The sequence below is a fragment of the Corvus cornix genome, chromosome 6 (genome assembly GCF_000738735.6).
Source record: "Corvus cornix cornix isolate S_Up_H32 chromosome 6, ASM73873v5, whole genome shotgun sequence".
NCBI lineage: Eukaryota > Metazoa > Chordata > Aves > Passeriformes > Corvidae > Corvus > Corvus cornix.
In genome coordinates, this window is record NC_046336.1 from 14,982,061 (window position 1) to 15,002,511 (window position 20,451).

At 39.4% G+C, this 20,451-nt stretch overlaps 1 protein-coding gene and 1 long non-coding RNA gene across 3 annotated transcripts; both read right to left on the reverse strand.

The window, feature by feature from the left end:
• Positions 1-106: 106 nt before the first annotated feature.
• LOC104697911 (homeobox protein vex1-like) lies at positions 107-1,735 on the reverse strand. Its single transcript, XM_019292147.1, has 3 exons — positions 1,534-1,735; positions 1,148-1,350; positions 107-497 (listed from the first exon to the last, which is right to left on the reverse strand). Exons 1-3 carry the CDS (start codon positions 1,646-1,648, stop codon positions 135-137), a joined length of 681 nt encoding a protein of 226 aa, XP_019147692.1. The 5' UTR covers positions 1,649-1,735; the 3' UTR covers positions 107-134.
• An 8,151-nt stretch (positions 1,736-9,886) lies between these two features.
• LOC109145923 lies at positions 9,887-11,526 on the reverse strand. Of its 2 annotated transcripts, XR_002047630.3 has the most exons (3): positions 11,493-11,526; positions 11,240-11,291; positions 9,887-11,024 (listed from the first exon to the last, which is right to left on the reverse strand). It is a non-coding gene; the product is annotated as an uncharacterized LOC109145923 (long non-coding RNA). The 2 variants fall into 2 exon arrangements; XR_002047628.3 differs by having other exon boundaries at positions 9,887-11,291; positions 11,493-11,503.
• Between the last annotated feature and the right edge of the window lie 8,925 nt (positions 11,527-20,451).

Here is a 20,451-nt window from a genome sequence, read left to right on the forward strand (position 1 = left end):
TGCTAATCAAACTTTTTTTTTTTATGTTAAAGAAAATAATTCAAAGAACCATCAATTTATTTAATATAACAAAATAAGTTAAATAGTTAGAGATATTTGGCACTTCTTTTTTAGATTACTGATAATCGTTGACATTAACAGGAAGGAAGATCTGGTTGGAACATCAGTCTTTTATGTTCAGTGGTTAGAGTCACTGCTGGAAGAACAGAAGAGCAACAAGATAATCCTGGCCCGGGAGGCAGTAGTAAAGCTGGGCTTGGCTGAAGCGACTGATCTGGAACAGAAGGCAACAAAAAGGCAGGGTTTGGCATAGCTGGGTGAAGGGAAACAGCAGAGGTAGCAGAGACATTGACATCCATCCCATGAGGCTGGCTGGATGTAGCTGTGTCTGGGTAACAATGATAGGGCAAAAATAAGCCTGAGAAAAGAGCTTCGATCCTGGCATCTTGGGTCTGGCGTTTGAACTTCATACGACGATTCTGAAACCAGGTTTTTATCTGAGGATAAGAAAAAAAGAGTCAAGAACCAAACCACTTATCCCTTTTCCATATAGTAATACACCCTGAAGGCAGACTTATTGTCAAAATAACAGGATGCATTAACAGTAAAGGTGTAGGGCTAATGACGTTAGAATAATTGTCTTGACATGAGGAATCAAACTGTGAAGATTCCATGATCCATGGCAAGCCAATACTCAGATTTGGACCAGGGCTGTAACACAAGACTGGTGCAGTGGGGCTATAAGGGCTGGGTAGGGGTAGTTCTGTTAAAAAATCCCGCAATGAACCTGTCAAATGGATACATAACCATAAGAAAGAACTATCCTGAAGATTGACGTTCTGGAGATTGTGGAAGTACTTTCACCCCCTGTGAAGTTTCAGCTTTTGAACTTGCACCCACTATTTTCCATTTGCACCTTGTCTCTGGAGGACTCGGAGCTGCGACGGGCACGGCAGTGCCGGGCGAGGCAGGGCTGTCAGTCTGCTCAAGCCCGTCTGCTCCAGCTGGGCGAGGCTGGCGGGCAGCCCGGGCCGTCGCACCTGCAGGAGCTGTCACTGTCACTGCCCCGTCCCCCGGTGCCCGTGAGGTGCCTCCCACCCCCGCGGGGCCCGTGTCCCGCTCGGGCGGAGGGCGAGCCCGCGCTCACCTGGCTCTGGGAGAGATTCAGCACGGCGGCTAAGCGCCGCTTCTCGCCGGCGCGGATGTAGCGCTGCTCTCGGAAGCTGCGCTCCAGCTCCTGCAGCTGCGCGGCCGAGAACTTGGTGCGGGACCGCCCGGGCACGGCGCCCACAGACTCCGCTTCGTGCCCGGGGCTGCGGCGCTCGGCGGCCTCCCGGCCCCGGGGCGAGTCTGCGGGAACAGACGGGGGCGTTTGAGGGGGGGACCCTTCGGGGCACCTTTTCCTCGGCGGGCCCCGGGCCCCGCGGGCGGTGACGCGGTGGCGGCCGTGCCCCGCCGGGGCCGCCCGCGGGGACCGAAAGTGCCGCGGCCGCCGCTGAGCGGGGGGACCCAGCGGGCACGGCCGGGACTCACCGGGCATCTCCGGGGCTCCGCCGCGGCTGCTCTGGGCCAGCCACTCCACCGAGAAGGAGCCCTTCTCCATGTCCCCGGCCTTGCCGGCCCTCACTGGAGCCGCCCGGACAAACATTTAAAGCGCTTTCCCCGCCGTGGTTTAAAAAGGCCCAAAGCATCAAATGAGGCCGGGGACAAAGGGCCTCATTTAGAGGGGCTTTAATCTCCCCTTTCAGGTGATTGTTACATCCGCCTAATCTCCGAGCGCAGTAGTTTGCAGAACTCAAGGCTGCCTGGCCTGGCGCCAAGTTCAGCGCGGAGTCGTCTCCTCACCACGTAGGTGCTGGGAATTGCATCACGGCCTGGGCTTCTCCACGCTGCCCGAGCTGCCCTCGGCCCCCGTGATTTTCAATCTTTATCTCCTACTACGAAGGACAAGGATTCAGAAGGGACTGATAACAAAGAAGGACAGGGAAAAGCCTCTTTTATGAGTCCTATTCCCAGATTTTGAGTCCCTCTTGCCTGTTTGATGCAAGGCTTGAAAGAATCCCTTTGCCTTTCTATCAGCAAAGGAAGTAGGGACGTGAGGTAGGAACAAGTAAGTAGTCCTCGTCAGATAGAAATCTTGAAGAAACACTGATACAGTGTCTTGCCAATATGCCTGTGAGGAACTCGGTGTTCTTTACTAGGTCTGGGTCGGTAGAGCTCGTTTGAGCTTGGAGTTACTTGGAAAGTGCGGGGTTAAATTTTTTTTGGTGCTGTCCATGAGGCAGAGTGCTGCAGTCACGACTCTCATCTTCCTCTGAAGTCTTAGGTACACTTGTTGACTCAGTTTATGTAGTATCAGAGATTTTGGGAAGTCTTCAGGGAGAGAATGGTTGAAACTAGAGCACAGCGGCATTCGTTTAGCAATTTGTTAGGTCATTTTCAGAAAATAGGGTGGGAAGTTCTCAATAATTTGAGTTCATGCTTATGAATTTATCTAAGAATGAGATTAAGCAATGAGAGGTTATGAGTCAGGACATAGGACAGGAAACACTGAGAAAATGACTAGTTTGCTTGAATTTATCTGTTCATGTCTTTAAACGCCATCTCCTTTCCCGTCATCCCAAGAAAGAAGTGTGTGCATTTCAAAGTAAACAGTTCTGATGTTCTTATGAAGTAGATCAAAGAAGAGGAGTGTAAACTCTGTTCAGAGGCAGTCTGTTCAAGGATGATTCCGATAAGGGTGAGAAAAGAACCACTTTTACGGTCTGAAGTGGGCCTGGGATGGCACAGTCCTTATCCTCTGCAAACACGGGCTAACACATTTACAGGTTGTCTCAGTAAACAGTCACCGCTGCTTGAGTTTATACAGTCAGAGATAATGAAGCAGCTTCCACGCGGAGCGGAACATGTTTGAGACAACGTGCTAATTCTTAAACTTCAAAGAAATTCATGTCACCTTTTATGAAGGGTGATGTATTTATAGCGAGATGGCAGGAGTAAGATAACGCTACACTCGCAGCTCTCTCTCTTCTTAGGTTTTCTATATCTGTCAGGTAGGAATACTATTTTCTCCCACTAAATGCAATGGAATTTTGTTAACTATGCTGAAGCATGACACATATAAGAAGCTTTTACACTGATTTTGAATATTCTTCATACATACGTTTAGCTGCTTTTAGGAAGTCTTTTGTTCTTCTTGTGGTAAAAAGAAAAAAAGCCAGAAAGCTCTCTTGAATATCTACCTGAACAGTCTGTTTTTCTTTTTTCTTTTTTTTCTTCTTTTTTTAATAAACATGACACTTCTAATAGGTGACCACATATGCTTCGAGGTAAAGAAATGATTGCAGACCTGACACCTTTTAGGTTTTACAGAAAAGCTCTTCTGACTAAGCTAGCAGGGACAGTAGTTGCATTGTCTTCATGCGCTTCTGATTCCACCCACAGCAATTTGCAGTTCTTAAAAGCAATTAAGATGTAAGTTGGAAGTTACAGCTTTTCTTTTTAGTAAAAACCAATCCAAAGGCAACCCAATACCACCACCCTTAGTTTCCATAACGTTATGGGAAAAACTACAGGGAAATAATTCAGTGTTCAGGAGGATTTGCCTGAAAGGGACCATTACAAATAATGGACCATTATTTTTTAGTTAGCCTGTTTCCTAGTCCTAAAACCCTGCAAATTAATCCTGGAGAAAGTAAAGTTTGGTCTGGAAAAATGAGTAAGTACTAGACAATTTCTGAAGTGAATGCTTGTAATTTTAGTGTTACAGGCAACATCTAACCAGAAGGATTAGCAAGGCATGATTCCTTTGCTATAAGTAATGTTTCTAGTTGTTGATTATTATTGTGCTTATTTTAATAGATGCACAATTGTCTTGAAACAACGAACTTTTTGCCACTATCATGGCAGTTTTAAAATTTGTATTTTAGTGTTAATGAAACTTGTGGGTTTGTGGGTATTTTGGGTTTTTTATCCTGCGATCATTGATCATGTTATTATCTAACTATATTGGAATAATAGGTTGCACTGTGTCAGGAGAAAAGCCTTAATTTCAAAAGACACAGGAAGCTAATACAATATTTTATATTTCTCTTAGGAAAGCAGTCTTTCAGACTCATGCTATGGTTTAGCTTGTGAGGCTTCCTTCCTACTTTTTTCATGCAGAAAACCATGTACAGACATACAATGGAAGTGACTCTGGTGGCTGTTTTAGACACTGGCTCTCTTACTGTAAACAGAAGTAGATGATAAAATGACTAAACTTTCCTGTGCTGGCATGTGACTGCACTAAAAAAGATGTGTACTGTTCTATTATGTTAGAAAATCAGTACACATTTTATTTTGTTTTTACTGGGTGTTGGTATTGTTAATGTGATTTTTTTCCCTTGTAGGATCTTTCTGTTATGTTTCCTTCAGTTGATATTTAAAATTTAGAGACTTGGGGTTTTGTGGTGTGCGATTGATTGATTTTGGGGAGGCGGTGTCCTAATTAATAACAAATTTTATTTTTGCCAGTTGTCATTTGACTTGCAATGTTAGAACTAAACAGGAAGCTCAACAAAACTAGGAGTGTCAGTGGCTAGGAAGGTGGCAAACACAAGCAAAAATATGCTTGAAATAAATTATTTTTTAAAAAACGCTAATGTTCATGCCGTTGAGTGTTATTGTGATAATTTACCTAAGATACAGAGCATGGCTTGAGGCAAAGCTCCCATTAAAAGGACTTTGATGGAGTGATTGGATCTCATCAGCGACCATCACATGAGAGCAATTGCAAGTCAAAAGGTAATTGCTGTGTGTTTCTAGTTAGCAATTAACATTTGTCAGAACCTGTGATGAAACGTTTATCCCATTTTCCATTGATTATTAGCACTTTTTATGAACACGAGGACTACAAAACCCATGACGACCAAAACTTTGAATGTAAATGGTAAGCTGTAAGTGTAGTGAAGGTGCAGCCGACTCACGTTTTACTGTTGGGGTTTAATGACAGCTTTTCTTTAAAGAGCCCTCAGTGAGAACGTCTGGTAACAAGTATGGTGCTTTCTGTGGTCTATTTAAGTGTCTTGTTGAAATAACTTTATGAAATGTCTCATAGTTGTTAATGCTTTTAGTTATGACATCGGTTGCAAAGATAATTTCCTGCAAAGCAACGATTATTCTTCTGGTGTTGATTTGTGCACAGAAAATATTAATGCACAGAAACTGTAGTAGGATTTGGCAGTATCCTAGCAATGAAAAACACTGGAGACAGGTTATTCAGTTATTTTAACAAATATTGAGGGCACTCATCAGATAGAAATTAATGCAGTTTGTAAGGTTTCTATCTCATACAAAGGACATGACTATCTAAACGAAGCAGGTTGAGTAGTACTACCAGCTCTGCTGTTGGAAGGGATTGATTCACTCCTCCTCCTTCCCTCTTTCTGGCTATGCTTTTTCCCATATGCTCTGAGTTTAGGTGACCCTCTGATCTATCAAGGAGTCCATTTAGGTTTCTAAGCTAGCAGGAAACAGGGGGGAAAGAAAAAAAGAAAAGAAAATGGCTTTTCTTTAACAGCTTGGAGAAAGGTTGGATGAGCTCTTTAACTTGCACAGAGAAGTTGAAAGGTTGGATGAGCTCTTTAACTTGCACAGAGCAATGCTGGAAGCATGGAAGGAAAGAGGAAGAAACAGGCTGATTCATTCAGTAGTGAGTCGATTTGTTGCTTTATATAAGTAAATGCAGGTGTCTCTACAGCCAGCAGGTCAGTATAATTCCTCACTTTCTCCAGATGGGGAGACTATGGTAGAGCACGGTGGGAACTGGATTGATGTGCAGATGCAGATGTAACTCACTAGTAAATAAATATTGATTTTTGAATACGATTTCTATTTTCAGGGCTTCCTTTTTGCCATCTTTTCGAGCTGTTTGCCCTCTGCTCCTTGCTCCAGCGCTGCTCCAGCAGGGTGTCACTCGCTGGCCACCTCCCTCCCGGTGTCGCCGCCCGGAGGCACCGGGCAGTGCTGGGGACGGGCTCGGTCACCGCGCTGGGGCAGCGCCGGCCGCCGGAAAGTGCCTCTTTCCCTGGCTTGGGAAGTGCTTTTCTTCCTTGAATTACATTATACGATAATGGACAACCCCCTCCCCTAACTGTAATGCAAAACAATACTTATTTTTTAGAATTAAAATTCAAATACTGCTTAATCTTAATTCAACCCCCTTGACATTTTATAAAGCATTAAAAAAAAAAATCAAAAAACCAAAACAACAGAGAAAAAACCCCGGGAGATTTAGCTTTAAAAACTTGACCCATCTCATGGGAAACCTGCCCCCGACAGCAGAAATAAGTTGTTGGCTGTGTCACTAGCCTTTCTTCAGTGTAATACTTCTTTATTTTATCTTTTCCTTCTTCACTTGATCTACAGCTTCCCATACCTGTATCTGTGAGGCTTTGGTCCTGCAGAACGGAGAAAGAATATGGGAACAAAAAGTAATAATTTATCAGACTGAAAAGACTGAATTCAGACCGCATGCTAATGCATATTCTATGAACTGGATTTAAGATCGAATAATGCCAGAATGATTTTACTTTTAAGGCCCCGGTAGTTTGCGTAATAGTTACAAAGATTGGTTTTAAAAATAAATAAATAAATCCACAATGTGGATGCATATCAAAGCCGACTATCAATAATGGTAAAAGATGTGGTTTACTGACAGGAATAAGCATTGTAACCCCAAGTTCTGAAGGGGGTTGTACTATTGAAATGAATGGCTTGCAGAAAGAAAAGAGCTCAGAAAAAAACCCGTAAAGGCCCCAAATTCTTCTATCCTCGCAATAGATCTTGTCTTCCAACACGCTCCATAAACATCCAGTCCTTCCTCTCCTTCACCTCTGCTTTTGTAAACCCTGTCTCCCTGTATTTGCCATTCCGTGCCGGCTGCCCCGGGCGCTGGCAGCAGGGGGAGCGCCGAGGGCGCGGCAGCGGCCGCAGAGGAGGGAAGGGTTTGGGGAGATGCTGAATCCCAGCGGGTCCTCTCTGGGGGCTGTGTGAGATCTAACTGTCTGGTCAAGTATTGAGAGGTGGAAGAATTAGAGCTCATTAATTAGATTGATGTAGCATTTGTTTACTAGAGCAAGAAACCCTCGGGTTAGTCCCACACTGAGCTATTTGAGGTCAGGTATTGAGTCAGGCTTTCAATATTCTCTTTCCTCCCTCTATGCACATGCACGGTGTGTAAATTCTCCTTCCTCCGTCTATTACTTATGCATGGTGTGTAAATTATCACTAAATTGCAGTTCTTCAGTGAAAAAAAACCTCATGAAATTAGCAAAGATAAATACATGAAGTCATTTTGGTGGAATTTTTTTCCCCCTTGTTCTGGTATGTCTTTTTTTTTTAACCCAAGACCAAGAATTTTCCCCTTTCCGTCTTTGGTAAGAATTATCTGGGGCTTGGGAAATTAGCCTGCAGTGGTCCAAGGTAAGCAGGAGGAGGAGAAAGTGGTGAAGGACTCCTTTCCAGCATCAGTGAGTTGTTTAATCTGCTCAGTTTTTCATATGGAACTACACCTCTCTTGTTCACATGGAGTGACAAAGCTGACCTATAGGCATCTTCAAAAATAATTTAAAAAGAAAATTTTATGTGTATGCTGGAATAGTACTTGAAGATTTACCTTCAGTTTCAGTGACCAATGAATGTAAGTGTCCATAGCATAGTATGTTGCTGCTAACTGTGTTGTGTTTGTAGCAAAACCCCTGCATTTGGATGCACAGACCATGATTCCTTATTTCTTTTCCACTGTCACTTATGGCAGTGCTGACAGGTGGTGTTTAGAGAAGAATTACATTTACAAGCTTCTGTGAGTCTTTGAAATAGGCAGAGATAAAGACTTTTCTCTAGGGCAAATCGGTCATGGGTATTTTGTGTTAGGCAAACTGGGTACAGGGGAAGGGTAAAAGCTTTTTTCTCATGCTGCAGTTCCAAAGAGGTTCCTAACTGTCCTTCCAGCATAAGCAACTTCTGCTGCTCTTCTTTCATTTCTTCCAGTATTATACTGATGCAGCTGTTTGTGCAGGTACAAAAGGAATCAGATCAGTGAAATAATTCCACTGAGAGGGGGAGTAGAATTTTTTTTTTTCTGATACATTCCCCCCTCCCCCCCACCAAGGTAGGTTGGTTCTCTGATGTAGTTTAAAGCTTGCATACAGAGAAGTAAAAGTAGGAATAGGGAGTCACGAGAACTGCAGGATATTAGACATGCCATGCACAGTGTTTCCAAATATGAGGGCATGATTTCTGAAAAAAGACATCTTGTGTTCAATTTTTCCCTTTTCCCAGCAGTTACATGATCAATGACAAACAGAAACAAGCAGCAGGAACTTTGTTAAAACTTTCACTGCCCATTTAACTCAGGCAGGGATACAAACTGTAATGCACTTGCTGGACAGTACAACCCTTAATACTGATTTCCTTTGTATTGCAAAGTTCTTTGCATTTTTCCAGCCCTTCATTTTACACCACTGAGTATTTACTATTCAACAATATGACACGTACCTTGGTATGTTATTTTCATTACATTGTTCCATAAGTTCATCTTAGCCTGATGTTTTTAGGAGGTGAAAAAGATATTTATAGCTTAAATTCTGTCTTTCTATTTAAGCCTTACAGAATGGGATCATCCTGTACTTACCCTCTAGGCTTATTGCTCCCACTTAAAATAATTATTTTTTAATGATGATTAGAGTGTATCTTGCACTGTGCCAAAAAAAAAGGGGTAGGGGGAAGGTCTCTCCACCCACATTTTAACCATGTCTTTTACTCTCCTTTCAGTCTCCTTCAGGAAGGTGTTTATGCATAGGGTTGTGATTTGTGTTTGAAAGATAAAGCATAAACTGGATAGAGTTAAAAAAACCCCTGTAAATACTCTGGGCTTCACTGTCTCATCACTGTCCCACCCCTCCTCCAGATCTGCTTGCTCTGGTCTCAGTACCTGCTCAGAGTTTCAACATTTGTATGTCCTGTTGTGTCATCACTTTATAGATGCTTACAGAGACTGGTGTTTGGAGTTTGAGAACCATTACAGGTTATGGTATGGCTAACAAAGTTTTCACTTTAGCTGTGGAAGGTGGGATCAGTAACCAGTGGTATTAGGAGGGAGAACTAGATTTGCTCTCCTTAAATGATTTTAAAAGCATTACAAAAACTCCAAAACATCCAACGACCCCAAATCATATAAAATGTCAAAATCATGTAAAAGAGGTGTTTGTTTATCAGTTCATGTTGTTCAGTTCAGTCTTGCTGCTTGCTTTGCTGCTACTGTATTTGGCCTCCTATTTTTATAGATTTCACTCCTAACTCAAACACTTTATTTGCCTCTGTTTTTGGTAATGGCCAAGATGACATTATTATTCCTATTAGCTTTGAACTTAAACTGTGCATTCTGTGCTGTAAGAAAAGAAAAAGGATCAATTGTAGTCCTGCTGCATAGGGATCTGGGATTTGTTATAGGCTGAGTTTTACAAGAAACATATTAAAGGTAAAATATACACTTTGCTGGTGCAATTGCTTTTAAAATTTTATATTAATGTGAAATTTATGTGAAATATGAGAGACTAAGTTATATGGGGAGTTATCTCTTGTTTATTTATACTTTTGTTTGTTTTGTGTGTATTTTTTCCACCTTTCATGCAGTAATTGTGGGGGTTCCTTTTGACTTGAATAACTATATATATTTAATATTTTTTTAATATTAAAAATAATCCCTGACAAACTCTCTTTACCACAAGCTTTGATATGAAATTAGTGAATAAAGATATAGTTGTGGATGTAATTTTTAAATTGACTTTTAATTTAAGAAAAAAAGTGATATGTAAAAAGAATAGTCCTCCGACACTATTAGAGATAAATTAAAAGTAACTTCTAAAATATTCATTTAATATTGAATGGTGTAGCATAACAATAACCACCGAGTAAAATGACTTGTAATGCACCTTGTTTTGCTCTTTCTGAGCCCACAGCTTTACAACAATTGTTAGAAACTGAGATGCAGTGTAACACAAACTTTTGATCTGTGACTGAATCACTAGATATTTATTTGACACGCATTATGTACAGTTACATTATTTCATAACAGCAGTATTTTCCCCCCAGAATTGATGTGACACATTGTTATTTAGAGTAAATGAAAGTAATTGAACAGAAACATAAAAATTGTGTTTAATGACTGTTTTTCTACTAAATGAAATGAGCAAAGAGAGCTTGTACTTCCACTTCCAAGATACCTGTGGGTGAAAGAAAGAAAAAGATATTAGTATGTTTTTAATTTGATTTACTATTAACTGGGTTTTATAAGAGAAGACTTTGCAATTCTACACATGCAGGCATCATGTAAAAGGTACCTAGGATCTTAAAGGATAAAATCCTAAGAATAAGTGATGTATTACAGACAACCCACTTAGGTGGCATTTGCATGACTGGGCTTTACACACGTGAGCCAGCATTACCTGGATTCAGTGACAGCCGATTCCCAGCACCTGTGAGACAGGGAGAAAGAGTGGCATTTTTGGCAGTGTGTGTGACTGCATTTCTGTTATTTTCAGTTGGAGGCTTATGGGAATAAGGACTATAGAAGCAGCTTATTAGCGATGCATGTGTTTTACATTAGACCAAGGGGGATATGTTTAATAATGTAGTTGGAGAAATGCTTAAAATATTGCTCTTTTAATAAATGGGATTTTAAGAGGAAACCAACATTTAGCTGTTAGATCAGAGTAAATAGTGCCGGTATCTTTTAGTGCAGGTTTTGAGGGTTAATTGGGAGTTTCATAAATTTACCTTTCATTTCTTCACACATCTGTTTTCTCTAAACATTTCTACTGTTGCTTTTGCAATGCTGCTTGAGATGAGTAATGAAGTATCTCAGTTGCCCCATTTTCCCATGCCCTATACCTCTTTAGAAGCAATTCTCAAAGAAGTATATGCATAGGAAAAAGGAACAACGAGCCAGATCGCGATCCACTCCACTTGTGGCAAGAGTAAGCCTGGAATATAAATGTGTATATTAGGGAGAATAAAAATGGTTTTTATTCCTGACACAGTACCATTTCTTTTTAACTATAAGGCTGTTAAAGATTACTGCAGACTAAAACAGAGGTTGAAGTGTGAGATAACCAACATTAATGCAAAGGATTCAGCAGAGACTCAACAGTAATTAGTATGTTAAAAATTCATCAGTGAATGTTTCTGAAATACATACAAGAAAGTGTAGAGTTCTTAGGAAAAATGAAGTGCAGCTCTGTAGACTTGACCTGAAAATTAATTGCAAGTTAGTAGCAATATCCCCTTTTACCATATATTGCACTACTGCACAATATTTGAGGCTTTTACATTTAAGACCTGAGAAAATACTTACTTGAATTACTGAACAAATGCAGGAGAGAAGGAAAGAAAAAAGTCTATAAATTACAAAATGTGGCAAAATCATCACTACAAGCAGCAGTAAGTCTTACCTGCTTCGCTGTCTGATGCTTGAAGTGCAATAACTTCGTTTCCATGAGAATTTATGCTTTGCTCAAGACCTTGAAGGAATATGAACTATACAGTGTTACTGTTTTCTTAAGTGATAATCACTTTGCCCCTTGCCAAGGTATTTGCTGCACCTGCACATTGGGTACACAAAAAGTGCTGCTGAAAACATGGGAAGTATCGCTCATGTGTTGGAGGAGTGCAATAGACAACAGAACTGATAGGAATAATTAAAGTGATGTCTTGAAATCTGTGCTGAGAATGAGAATTTATTGTCTGTGTTTTCTTTCACATACGTCAGTGGTGTTTGGAAAGTATAAATCTGTGAGAGGACCTTTTGTTCTCAAAGCCTGTGCTGTGTTTTCAGTCTAACCCACCCCCCTTTTCCCCAGCTCACTATTTTGAGAATCTCTATCAATGTCCTTCACTTGCAAATACGACTTTACTGGGGAGATAGCAAGGTCTGTGTACAAGGCTTTCCTCTGCTTATCCAGGCACCAGTGAGGCTCCGTGCTGGATGCCAAGGCTGGGAAACATCTTTCACCATATTTAGTCCTATTTGCTAACAAATTCATTAACCATTTGCTTTCAATTTGCTGTCTTTCCTTTAGGACATTAATTATATTATAAAACTGCATCTCCTATGTAAAGATGCTCTGGTTTATATGTTAGAAGTCTGAAGTGATCAGCTAAAATTTTTTTAAGTGGTTCAAAGTAATTCAGAGAACTACAGTGTCACAAGCAGCCACAATACTAATTGTTACATGCTGTTGTTTATTCATAACATTGCACACCCCTGAAACTCATTGTGTGTTCTTTCAGTGTCAGAAGATTTCAGAGTTTCTTTAATTTCCTAATTTCCCTTTTTTAACCTCAGGTTCAGTTTGTTCCTTTCTGTCATTGCGTTCTGATATGTATATAGTACCTTGAACTAAAAAACAAAATCTGTTTTTCAGCTTAGGATGAAGGTTTCCCTAGATTTTTACAAAAGTACAATTGATCCTTTCAGTTTTTCTTCAGGTTCTATGTTTGTGAAGCCATCCCAGTTGTGACCTGAAGCAAGTGCTTTGTTTTGTTATTTTTAATATGCAATGCTTGCTTCAACTCTGCTGGGCTTTCTGCCTTCAATCAGACAGCTATATCACCTGGAAAGAGAAAAATTGCACAAAACCAGAAAGTGTTCAGAGCTGTGAACATTTTCTGTGAACATATTTTAACAGTTTTTCATATAAGAGGTGTGCTAGAGAAATTGTCAGTTTTGGTTTTGCTGTGTGGTGTTCAGAGGGAGAGAGAGAGAAGGTTGTTTGTTTTCTGCTTGTTTGTTTTCCTGGGGAGTTGAACACTAAATTGCTGGATTGGCAGCTGGAATGTAGATGCTGTTTAAGCTCTAGTCCTGAGTTCTAGGTAGGCCATCTAATGCCATTTAGATGGTGTGTGAAGCTCTCGTTAAGGGCTGTATCGACAGAAAACCATAATGAACTCTGGTGTGGGCTCTGAGGGTTCTGATAAGGGTCCTCACTGAGAGTAAGATTGTTCTCTTGTGTGTGAAAGAGCAGTCTCTTGATTTTTCTAGTTTATATTTGTTATTATTTATTTGTGGATTTGGAAAGAACCTGCTACAGGTGATTTGTAATGTATCAATCTTTCTTTAGAACACAGTTAAAGCTGGTTTTCATTTGGATTGCAGAATCAAACCTTTATTAAACTGTGTTTTATTCAGATATACAAATAGAGATGGCAACTTCAAAATGTTAGAAAAAAAATTTAAAAGAACACACTGGTCAACCTTCTGGCTTTGATGTTGAATACAAAGTGGTGACCTAATCCTTTTTAACCTCGAGGCATGTTTTCTGAAATGTACTCCATTCAGGCACTCCTCTGAAAGCCACATAAAGTTGGTAGCTAGTGTAAAACAAATAGCCTGAAATTTTAATGCATTCAAGACTTGATGCTTCCAATATTTTTTGTGTTGTATGTGTAATTTGATATCATAAATATTTAACAACTGCTTCGTATAAAAAGACTCATACAAGCTTCGTGAAGCTAATTTTGAACCATGACCAGAGAGGATAAAACCAAGTTTCTTGAAAAAATTGCAAAACCAACAACTCAGGCCACCCCCCATCCTTCATTATCCCAGTGCACTTGTTATTAATTTACTGATCACTGCCTTGGGGAAGAGAGAGAGTTTGGCATTTTTAAAGGGATATTTAAAATCTAATGGTCTTAGAACATTCTCAATTGCATGTAGCTGCCAACTTTTGAGCACTCTGAACATCCCCTTTCGAATATTAAAAGCTATTCTAGACTACTCCTCTAAAACACTTGTAACCTGTCCTTCCATGAATGATTGCTGCAGACTAGATACAGCCAGAAGGGAAAGCCAATTGGGCTGTAAGCTCTAGATTTATCTTCCATCAGCTGCATGATTTATAATATTTGAATTGTAGCTTTGAAAGACAATAGTTTGGAATGCAATTCATTGGACCTGTGTGGCAGCATGGAAAAGTATGATTAGGCTGGAGGCATAGTTTGCAGGAAGTTGTAGCAGCAGTTTGAGAGATCACTATTACAAGATGCTACTTACAATGAAACTAAGCTCAAATTTGTAGAATAGTATTTCTCAAAATACTTAGGATATGAAAAAGTCAGGCCTTTTCTATTGAATTTCTCACGCATTTTAAATGTAGAAATGGTGTTTGTTAGACCTTCTACCATAGCATCTGAATTAAAACTGGAAGACTCATTCATTAATTGCACATTCTGTGTAATGACCGAAAGGAGGAAGAGCAGAAATGGAGTTACTGTTTGTGTATTATGAATACACACTGAGGAAAACTGTTAACTGGAAGGGGATCTACCAGCCTACAGTGCTGGCTTTCAAATGGGACATACACATGCACACTCCCGTATAAATGGTTTCTTCTTACCTTTAAGATTCATATTTTCTTTAGAGTTAGTTTCTTGGACCAATGGACCTTTTCTAAGCAACAACATTATGACAATCATAGGTGCAATTGCAGACAGTTGACGTGTAAGGATGCTCGGTGTCCACAATGAATCCGACTTTCTTGAAGAGTATATGGTTGGTGCATGTACATTTTTGCAGATATAAGTGTGAGCTCAGTAAGTTTCTGTCTTTTGATTATATTCCTTCATAGTTCTTATCATAGTTAAATGCATATTCTGAAAACAGCTTTAAAAACCTTCTGAAGAATGGATGTTGCTATATTCTAAAAGTGCTTTTGGTTGTAGTGGCCTGAGTTGGGATTTGTCTCAGATCTAAGGCATAAGCACATCGTGGTGTAGGGATGTTTTTTGCTTTCCAGGCCTTCCATACATGATCAGTACCTGTATCAATCTCCTTTTAGTCACTACTGAAAAGTTGATTTGTGCCTCTGCTTAACCAAGGATGACAGCATTTGTTGTTACTTTTTCAAACAAGGATCTTTTTCTTTCCACTCTACAACAAGGCTTTGTTCTACATCTACAAAGATTTCTTTATTTGCTTTCTAGAAATCTTTTGTTAAAAATCACCTTTTGCCAGAGTACCTACAAGAACCATCTTGATAGGTTGCATGGGACTGATCATATTGCTCATCATGCTGACCAATTTGTCACTAATTAGTGAGGTTAATTGTCTTGTTGTTTTAACCTCCTCCCATCTTCTGTTTAGTACTTCACTGTGTGGAGCAAGGATTATATTTTTTTCGTTCTGTGATGTATTTTACAGAACCCTTTCAGGGTCCTTCTCTCTAATGAAGAACTGCTCCTAATGAAACTACAGCCCTACATTGCCCTGTGTGATTCACTAAACAAAAATCAACACACAACCTCTTGATAGGTGACCAGGGAAGCTGAAGGGCTTTGCAGACAAAACTGCCGAATTTAAATTAGGTTCTAAGTTTTTAGTTTATTCTGTAATACAACATACTTACCTGGACAAACATATAATTAAATTACTGTTATTTGTAGCATTTGTGGTAAACTCTATAATGGAAAGCATGACTAAAAGATACTGAATACATAATATTTATATATAATGCTTTGGAAGTTTCATATAATAATGTTCTGCTTAGGTTCAGTTTATTTTGGGAATGTAAAGTACTTTACTGTTTGGTGCCTAAAGTCTTCGATGTTTAGCTTAAAAGTATGACCACTGCAAATTCATTTCAGGAAAATGTAGTGCATGCATAAAACCATCAGTGAATGATCCTTGCAAAAAATGTTTATTTGCACAAAATCTGTTTATAGAACATTATATAAGCAGAAGAGAATGAGCATTCTTGTTTGCAAATGCCAAATTATAATTTTGTAACAAGATGCATTATTATATTTTCTTTTTTTTTAATTAAATTGCCTTGAAATGAAGATGCATGAAATGTGAGCAGATAGTTGAAGCATAAATTATAAAAACTATGCTTCTGTCAGGAATGGTAATGGTCAAAGCTGTTGGAAAGCAAGCATGCATATTTTGTCTGGAAGAATGAAGCTGGCAAATATCTTAACTGCTAAAAGAACACAAGATATAGTAGTTGGCCTTCAAAAGTGTTTTTTCTAAGTCATGTGAACAAAGTTGTTTGTATGCAAACTGCAGGAAGCAGCTTATGAAAATCAACTGGAATAAACTCATATTCAGAGATCTGATTCAGTGTCCACTGAAGTCAGCAAAAGATTCCCAGCAAAAACACTGGAACCCCAAAATCTTTGGGGTGTTTTTTCTCCTTTTGTTCTGAGGGATATATGAAGTGCCAGTATTTTACACATCAAAGCTGAAACCCTGCTTGATTGTACAGATGCACCAGAATTCCAACACAACTAGTAGAATTATTTGGCTTTTAAATGAAGATGTTTGATCTGATTATATTTAAGTTCAACTTGATAGACATTAACCAATACAAGCATATCTTGAAACTACCCTAAAAAGATTTTCCTATCCTTCAATTGCCTCTTGATCTATTAAAAGAGGAAAGGCTCCTGTTCTTTCCAATATTTGATTTGGGATAAATTTTCTTCTTCCCTACAAGTGTGGCTTTTACTCTCTTTTCTTCATTCAAAGCACTGTTTAGCTATGTGTTTGGAGGGTGATCTACTGGTGGAACTTGAACATACACAGTTATACTTTTCACTTACATGGTACAGAGTTGTCTTAAACCACAGATTGCTCTGGGCTACCAAAAATAATTGGTTTCAATTTTGCACATTAGGGTAGGCTAAATTTGAACCATTTCTGGTGTGCTGATGCTGTCACTCTCTCCCTTGCAAGTGATGCTTCTGAACTAAAATGTGATGCTCCATTATGCATCTATTAAGTGATCCATCTCCAGTATGTGATAAAGGATGCAAGATGCTTTTGCACGGAGGTGTCTTCCCCAGGGTATCAGTGAGGAAACAAGCTGAACAAATGAGTAGCTGACAATTCCCTCCTGTCCTCAGTAGGACAAACAACTTGTTTCACAGTTCCCTGGAAAGGATTGTTGAGCTTATAGTAATGTTATGACTGGGGATAAGCTGCCCCAAGCCTTTTAATCTCTGCCAGATACGTGGAGTATAATGAACACTCCACAAAATGGCTTTGCATTTCTAGCCTCTCATATCTGAACTGTGTATTCCTATATGACCTGAGTGGATCGCTGCAATTAGTTCAGCAGTGTAGTATACTCTAAAATAATTTGCATTTTAAGTCCCTGAAGACTGACTGACTTTAAGGAAAAAAGCTGTGTTTAAAGATGAGCATTGGTAGAAGTATTTGAACTATTGTCACCTTGTTTTTCACTAGAAAGGAGCATGTAGAGCAGTTTCTAAAATTCTTCTCAATTTGTTTTTGCTTGCAGGTGACTGTGCTCTTTTCATTCATTGTGCTTCATTAGTACATTAATTGAAGTACTAATGCATTCAGTATGATACTGGGAATCCAGCATGCTCAAAGATAAACCTCTTGTTCATCTTTGTGGAAGTATAGAGGAGGATGTTGACAGAAGGTAGGGTAATTAAGGTAAATCCTTAATTGAGTCAGTTCTGAATCTCTCTAAAGGTTCTGTTTCTTGACATCAGCAGAGAAAATCTTAATAGAGCACAGCTACCTCTTTGCTTTTCCACCGAGTCCCAGCCACGTGCCTTTGTTGCTTATTCTGTGCTGATTCTGGCTTTTGGTGCTCCTCTTCACAGGCCAGTTCAACTCACCAGTTAGTTTTCAATAGAGGATTAATTAAAAAAAGAAGAAGTGGAAAGAGATTCCCCATTTTCATAAAAGCAAGAAAGCAAGATTTGCTGGCCTGACTGCAGCACCATACCTTCAAAGCATAAAAAGCCCGAATTGCAGGAATTTTTCTGTGCCCTGTCTCAGAATGCTGTTACTGCTGTGTGCCATTTCCACAGACCAGGTTTTGTCTCCAATCCAGTTTAAAATCGATACAGTTTTGTAAAAAGAATGCATTTCAGATGTGGAAAAATACCTATGTGTTAATAAAATGTGAGGATTTATTTAACCTGTAAATATATGTATTGGCTCATAAGACTTCAACTACTTGAAGCATTTTCCTGACTGATTAGTAAATGGCTGTAGCACTTCTGAACAATCTGTTAGCCTCAAGTGTAAAATATCTCCTGTAGACAGATTCTCCAGCTGATATGAATGAGTAAAGATTAGTGGGGTGAAATTATGTTGATTCACAGCAGCAGGCCTTAAAGATTTTCTGCTGTTGAACAAAAGTTCATATGTTTATATTTAGGAACTTGTTCTATAGCTTAAATTTGAATCTATTAATTTAGTAAGCAACTAAGCTGACTGTATCCAAAAGCTTCACAGACCCCAAATTAAACAACTCTACATGTTTACACTTAGAAGGATAGTCTTATTTCAGCAGAATTAATAATGTGAGTAATACAAGGAATGGAACACATTTTGAAGGACATGATCTGTAAAGTAAAACTTTAACATTTATACAGCTAATTTAAATCTTCATGTTTGACATTGTGACCAAGAGATTTATATTTTTCCCCAATCGATTATACAGCCACAGGAGGAAATACTTTTGACCAGGTTCAAGCAAATCCTCTTCAATTTTAATTACTCTGAAATAGAAATGGAGACAATACAGCAGCTTGCCCTACAATGTTGTCACTGAAGGTATACAACATTCTCAGCAATCTCACTAACAAGAAGCAGACAATGTTTCTTCTACATCCTTTGAAGTATCAGTATTGCCTTTAGAAATATAACAGAGAGACAAATTCAAACAGCGGCCTTGGCAAAATATGAAAACTTCATTTAGCATGAGTACCAGTTACTGATATCAAAGAAGCTGGGAAAAAAATTAGTCAGGAGACAGAATTATCTGCTTACTGTGCCAGAGGGAGTAACAGCAAAATTAACCTTGAAAACTGTTTGGAGAGCATTCTTGTGAAAACAGCATGACACAATGTTGAAGTTATGGACATGAAGAGGTCAACCATTCTTAACTGATTGTGGGCAGTTACATTTTACTTACTGTGCTTCTGAAACAATGTTCCAGCAGTCCTGTCTGTTCTAAAATTTCTGAGTACAAATACAGTTTGCTCATATTTTCTGTAGTCTGATAGAAAGATTTGTTCAATTACTATATTGTTCACCCATGTTCTAAAAGCAAAGTTCCATTCAGGTATTTAATTTGAGCGTGACAAAAATACAGCATCCTGATCTTAATCAGGCTTAAAATTCTTGCCTCAGGCTCAGTTTCAGATAGTCAGCAAAATAAAATAATTAAGTGGAGTAAGAATAAAATTCATACTTTTTCCATATATTTGAAGAATTTTTTTCTACTTGTAGCTGAAACCTGCTGCAAAACTGTCAAACACACTTTCCGTTTATGATGATTAGAATTTATATTTCAGGACATGAGATTTTGTTAATATTATATTTAGTTCATTAGGGCATACTAACTTGGACATATTTGCTGTAGACTCCTTGCTAATATTTGGTGGTTATGATAAACAGTCTTCTAGCCTGCTTTTTAAGAACACTATTTTTTTTAATGTCTGTTCTTTCAGAAAGAGTGTGCTCTAGGGCATAATTTTGGTGCCAACATTATATGTTTTCAGATCTTAGTTTAAATATGGTTATGCAATAATTTATATATGCAGTATCATGGGATAATGGTTATACTAAAACTAATAATGATTATACTAAAACTAAAACAGGCCAGGAAGCATTGCATTTCTGCTTTCAAAACAGAGAATTTTAGCAAGTACTAGCTAAATTGCATCCCAGAATTTCCTCAGTCATCAGTGACAACCTCTCTTCCCACATCTGTGGAGTTGATGGACAGCAGGATGGGGACTGTGGGAGGAAAGTATTCCCCACTGCAAGTAAAGATCAAGGTCTTGATCACCTGAAGAATGAGATGCATCCTGGAGTCCTGAGGGAATCAGTTGGTGTAGTTGTCCATCCCCTTTCCATGCTATTTGAAAGGTCATGGCAGTCAAGTGAAATCCCAGGTGACTGGAAAAGGGGAAACATTGTACTCATATTTAAAAAGGGTAGAAAAGAAGATCCTGGGACCTATTTCTGTGTTAGCATCACCTCTGTGCCTGGGAAGATCATGGAACAGATCCTCCTAGAAGCTCTGCTAAGGCACATAGAGGACAGGGAGCTGATCTGGGACAGCCAGCACAGCTTCACCAAGGACAACTCCTGCCTGACCAGCCCAGGGGCATTCCATGATGGAGAGATACATCAGTGGGCAAAGGAAGGGCTTTGTCTGGATTTCTGTAAAGCCTTTGACACAGTCTCCCACAACATCCTTCTCTCTAAACTGGAGAGAGATGGATTTGATTGTTGGACTGTTCAGTGGATGATGAATTGGCTGGACAGTCACATCCAGAGCGTTGTGGTCAGTCTCAGCCTGCCAGTGGACATCAGTGACAAATGGTGTTCCTCTGGGGTCTGTACTGGGACCAGTGCTA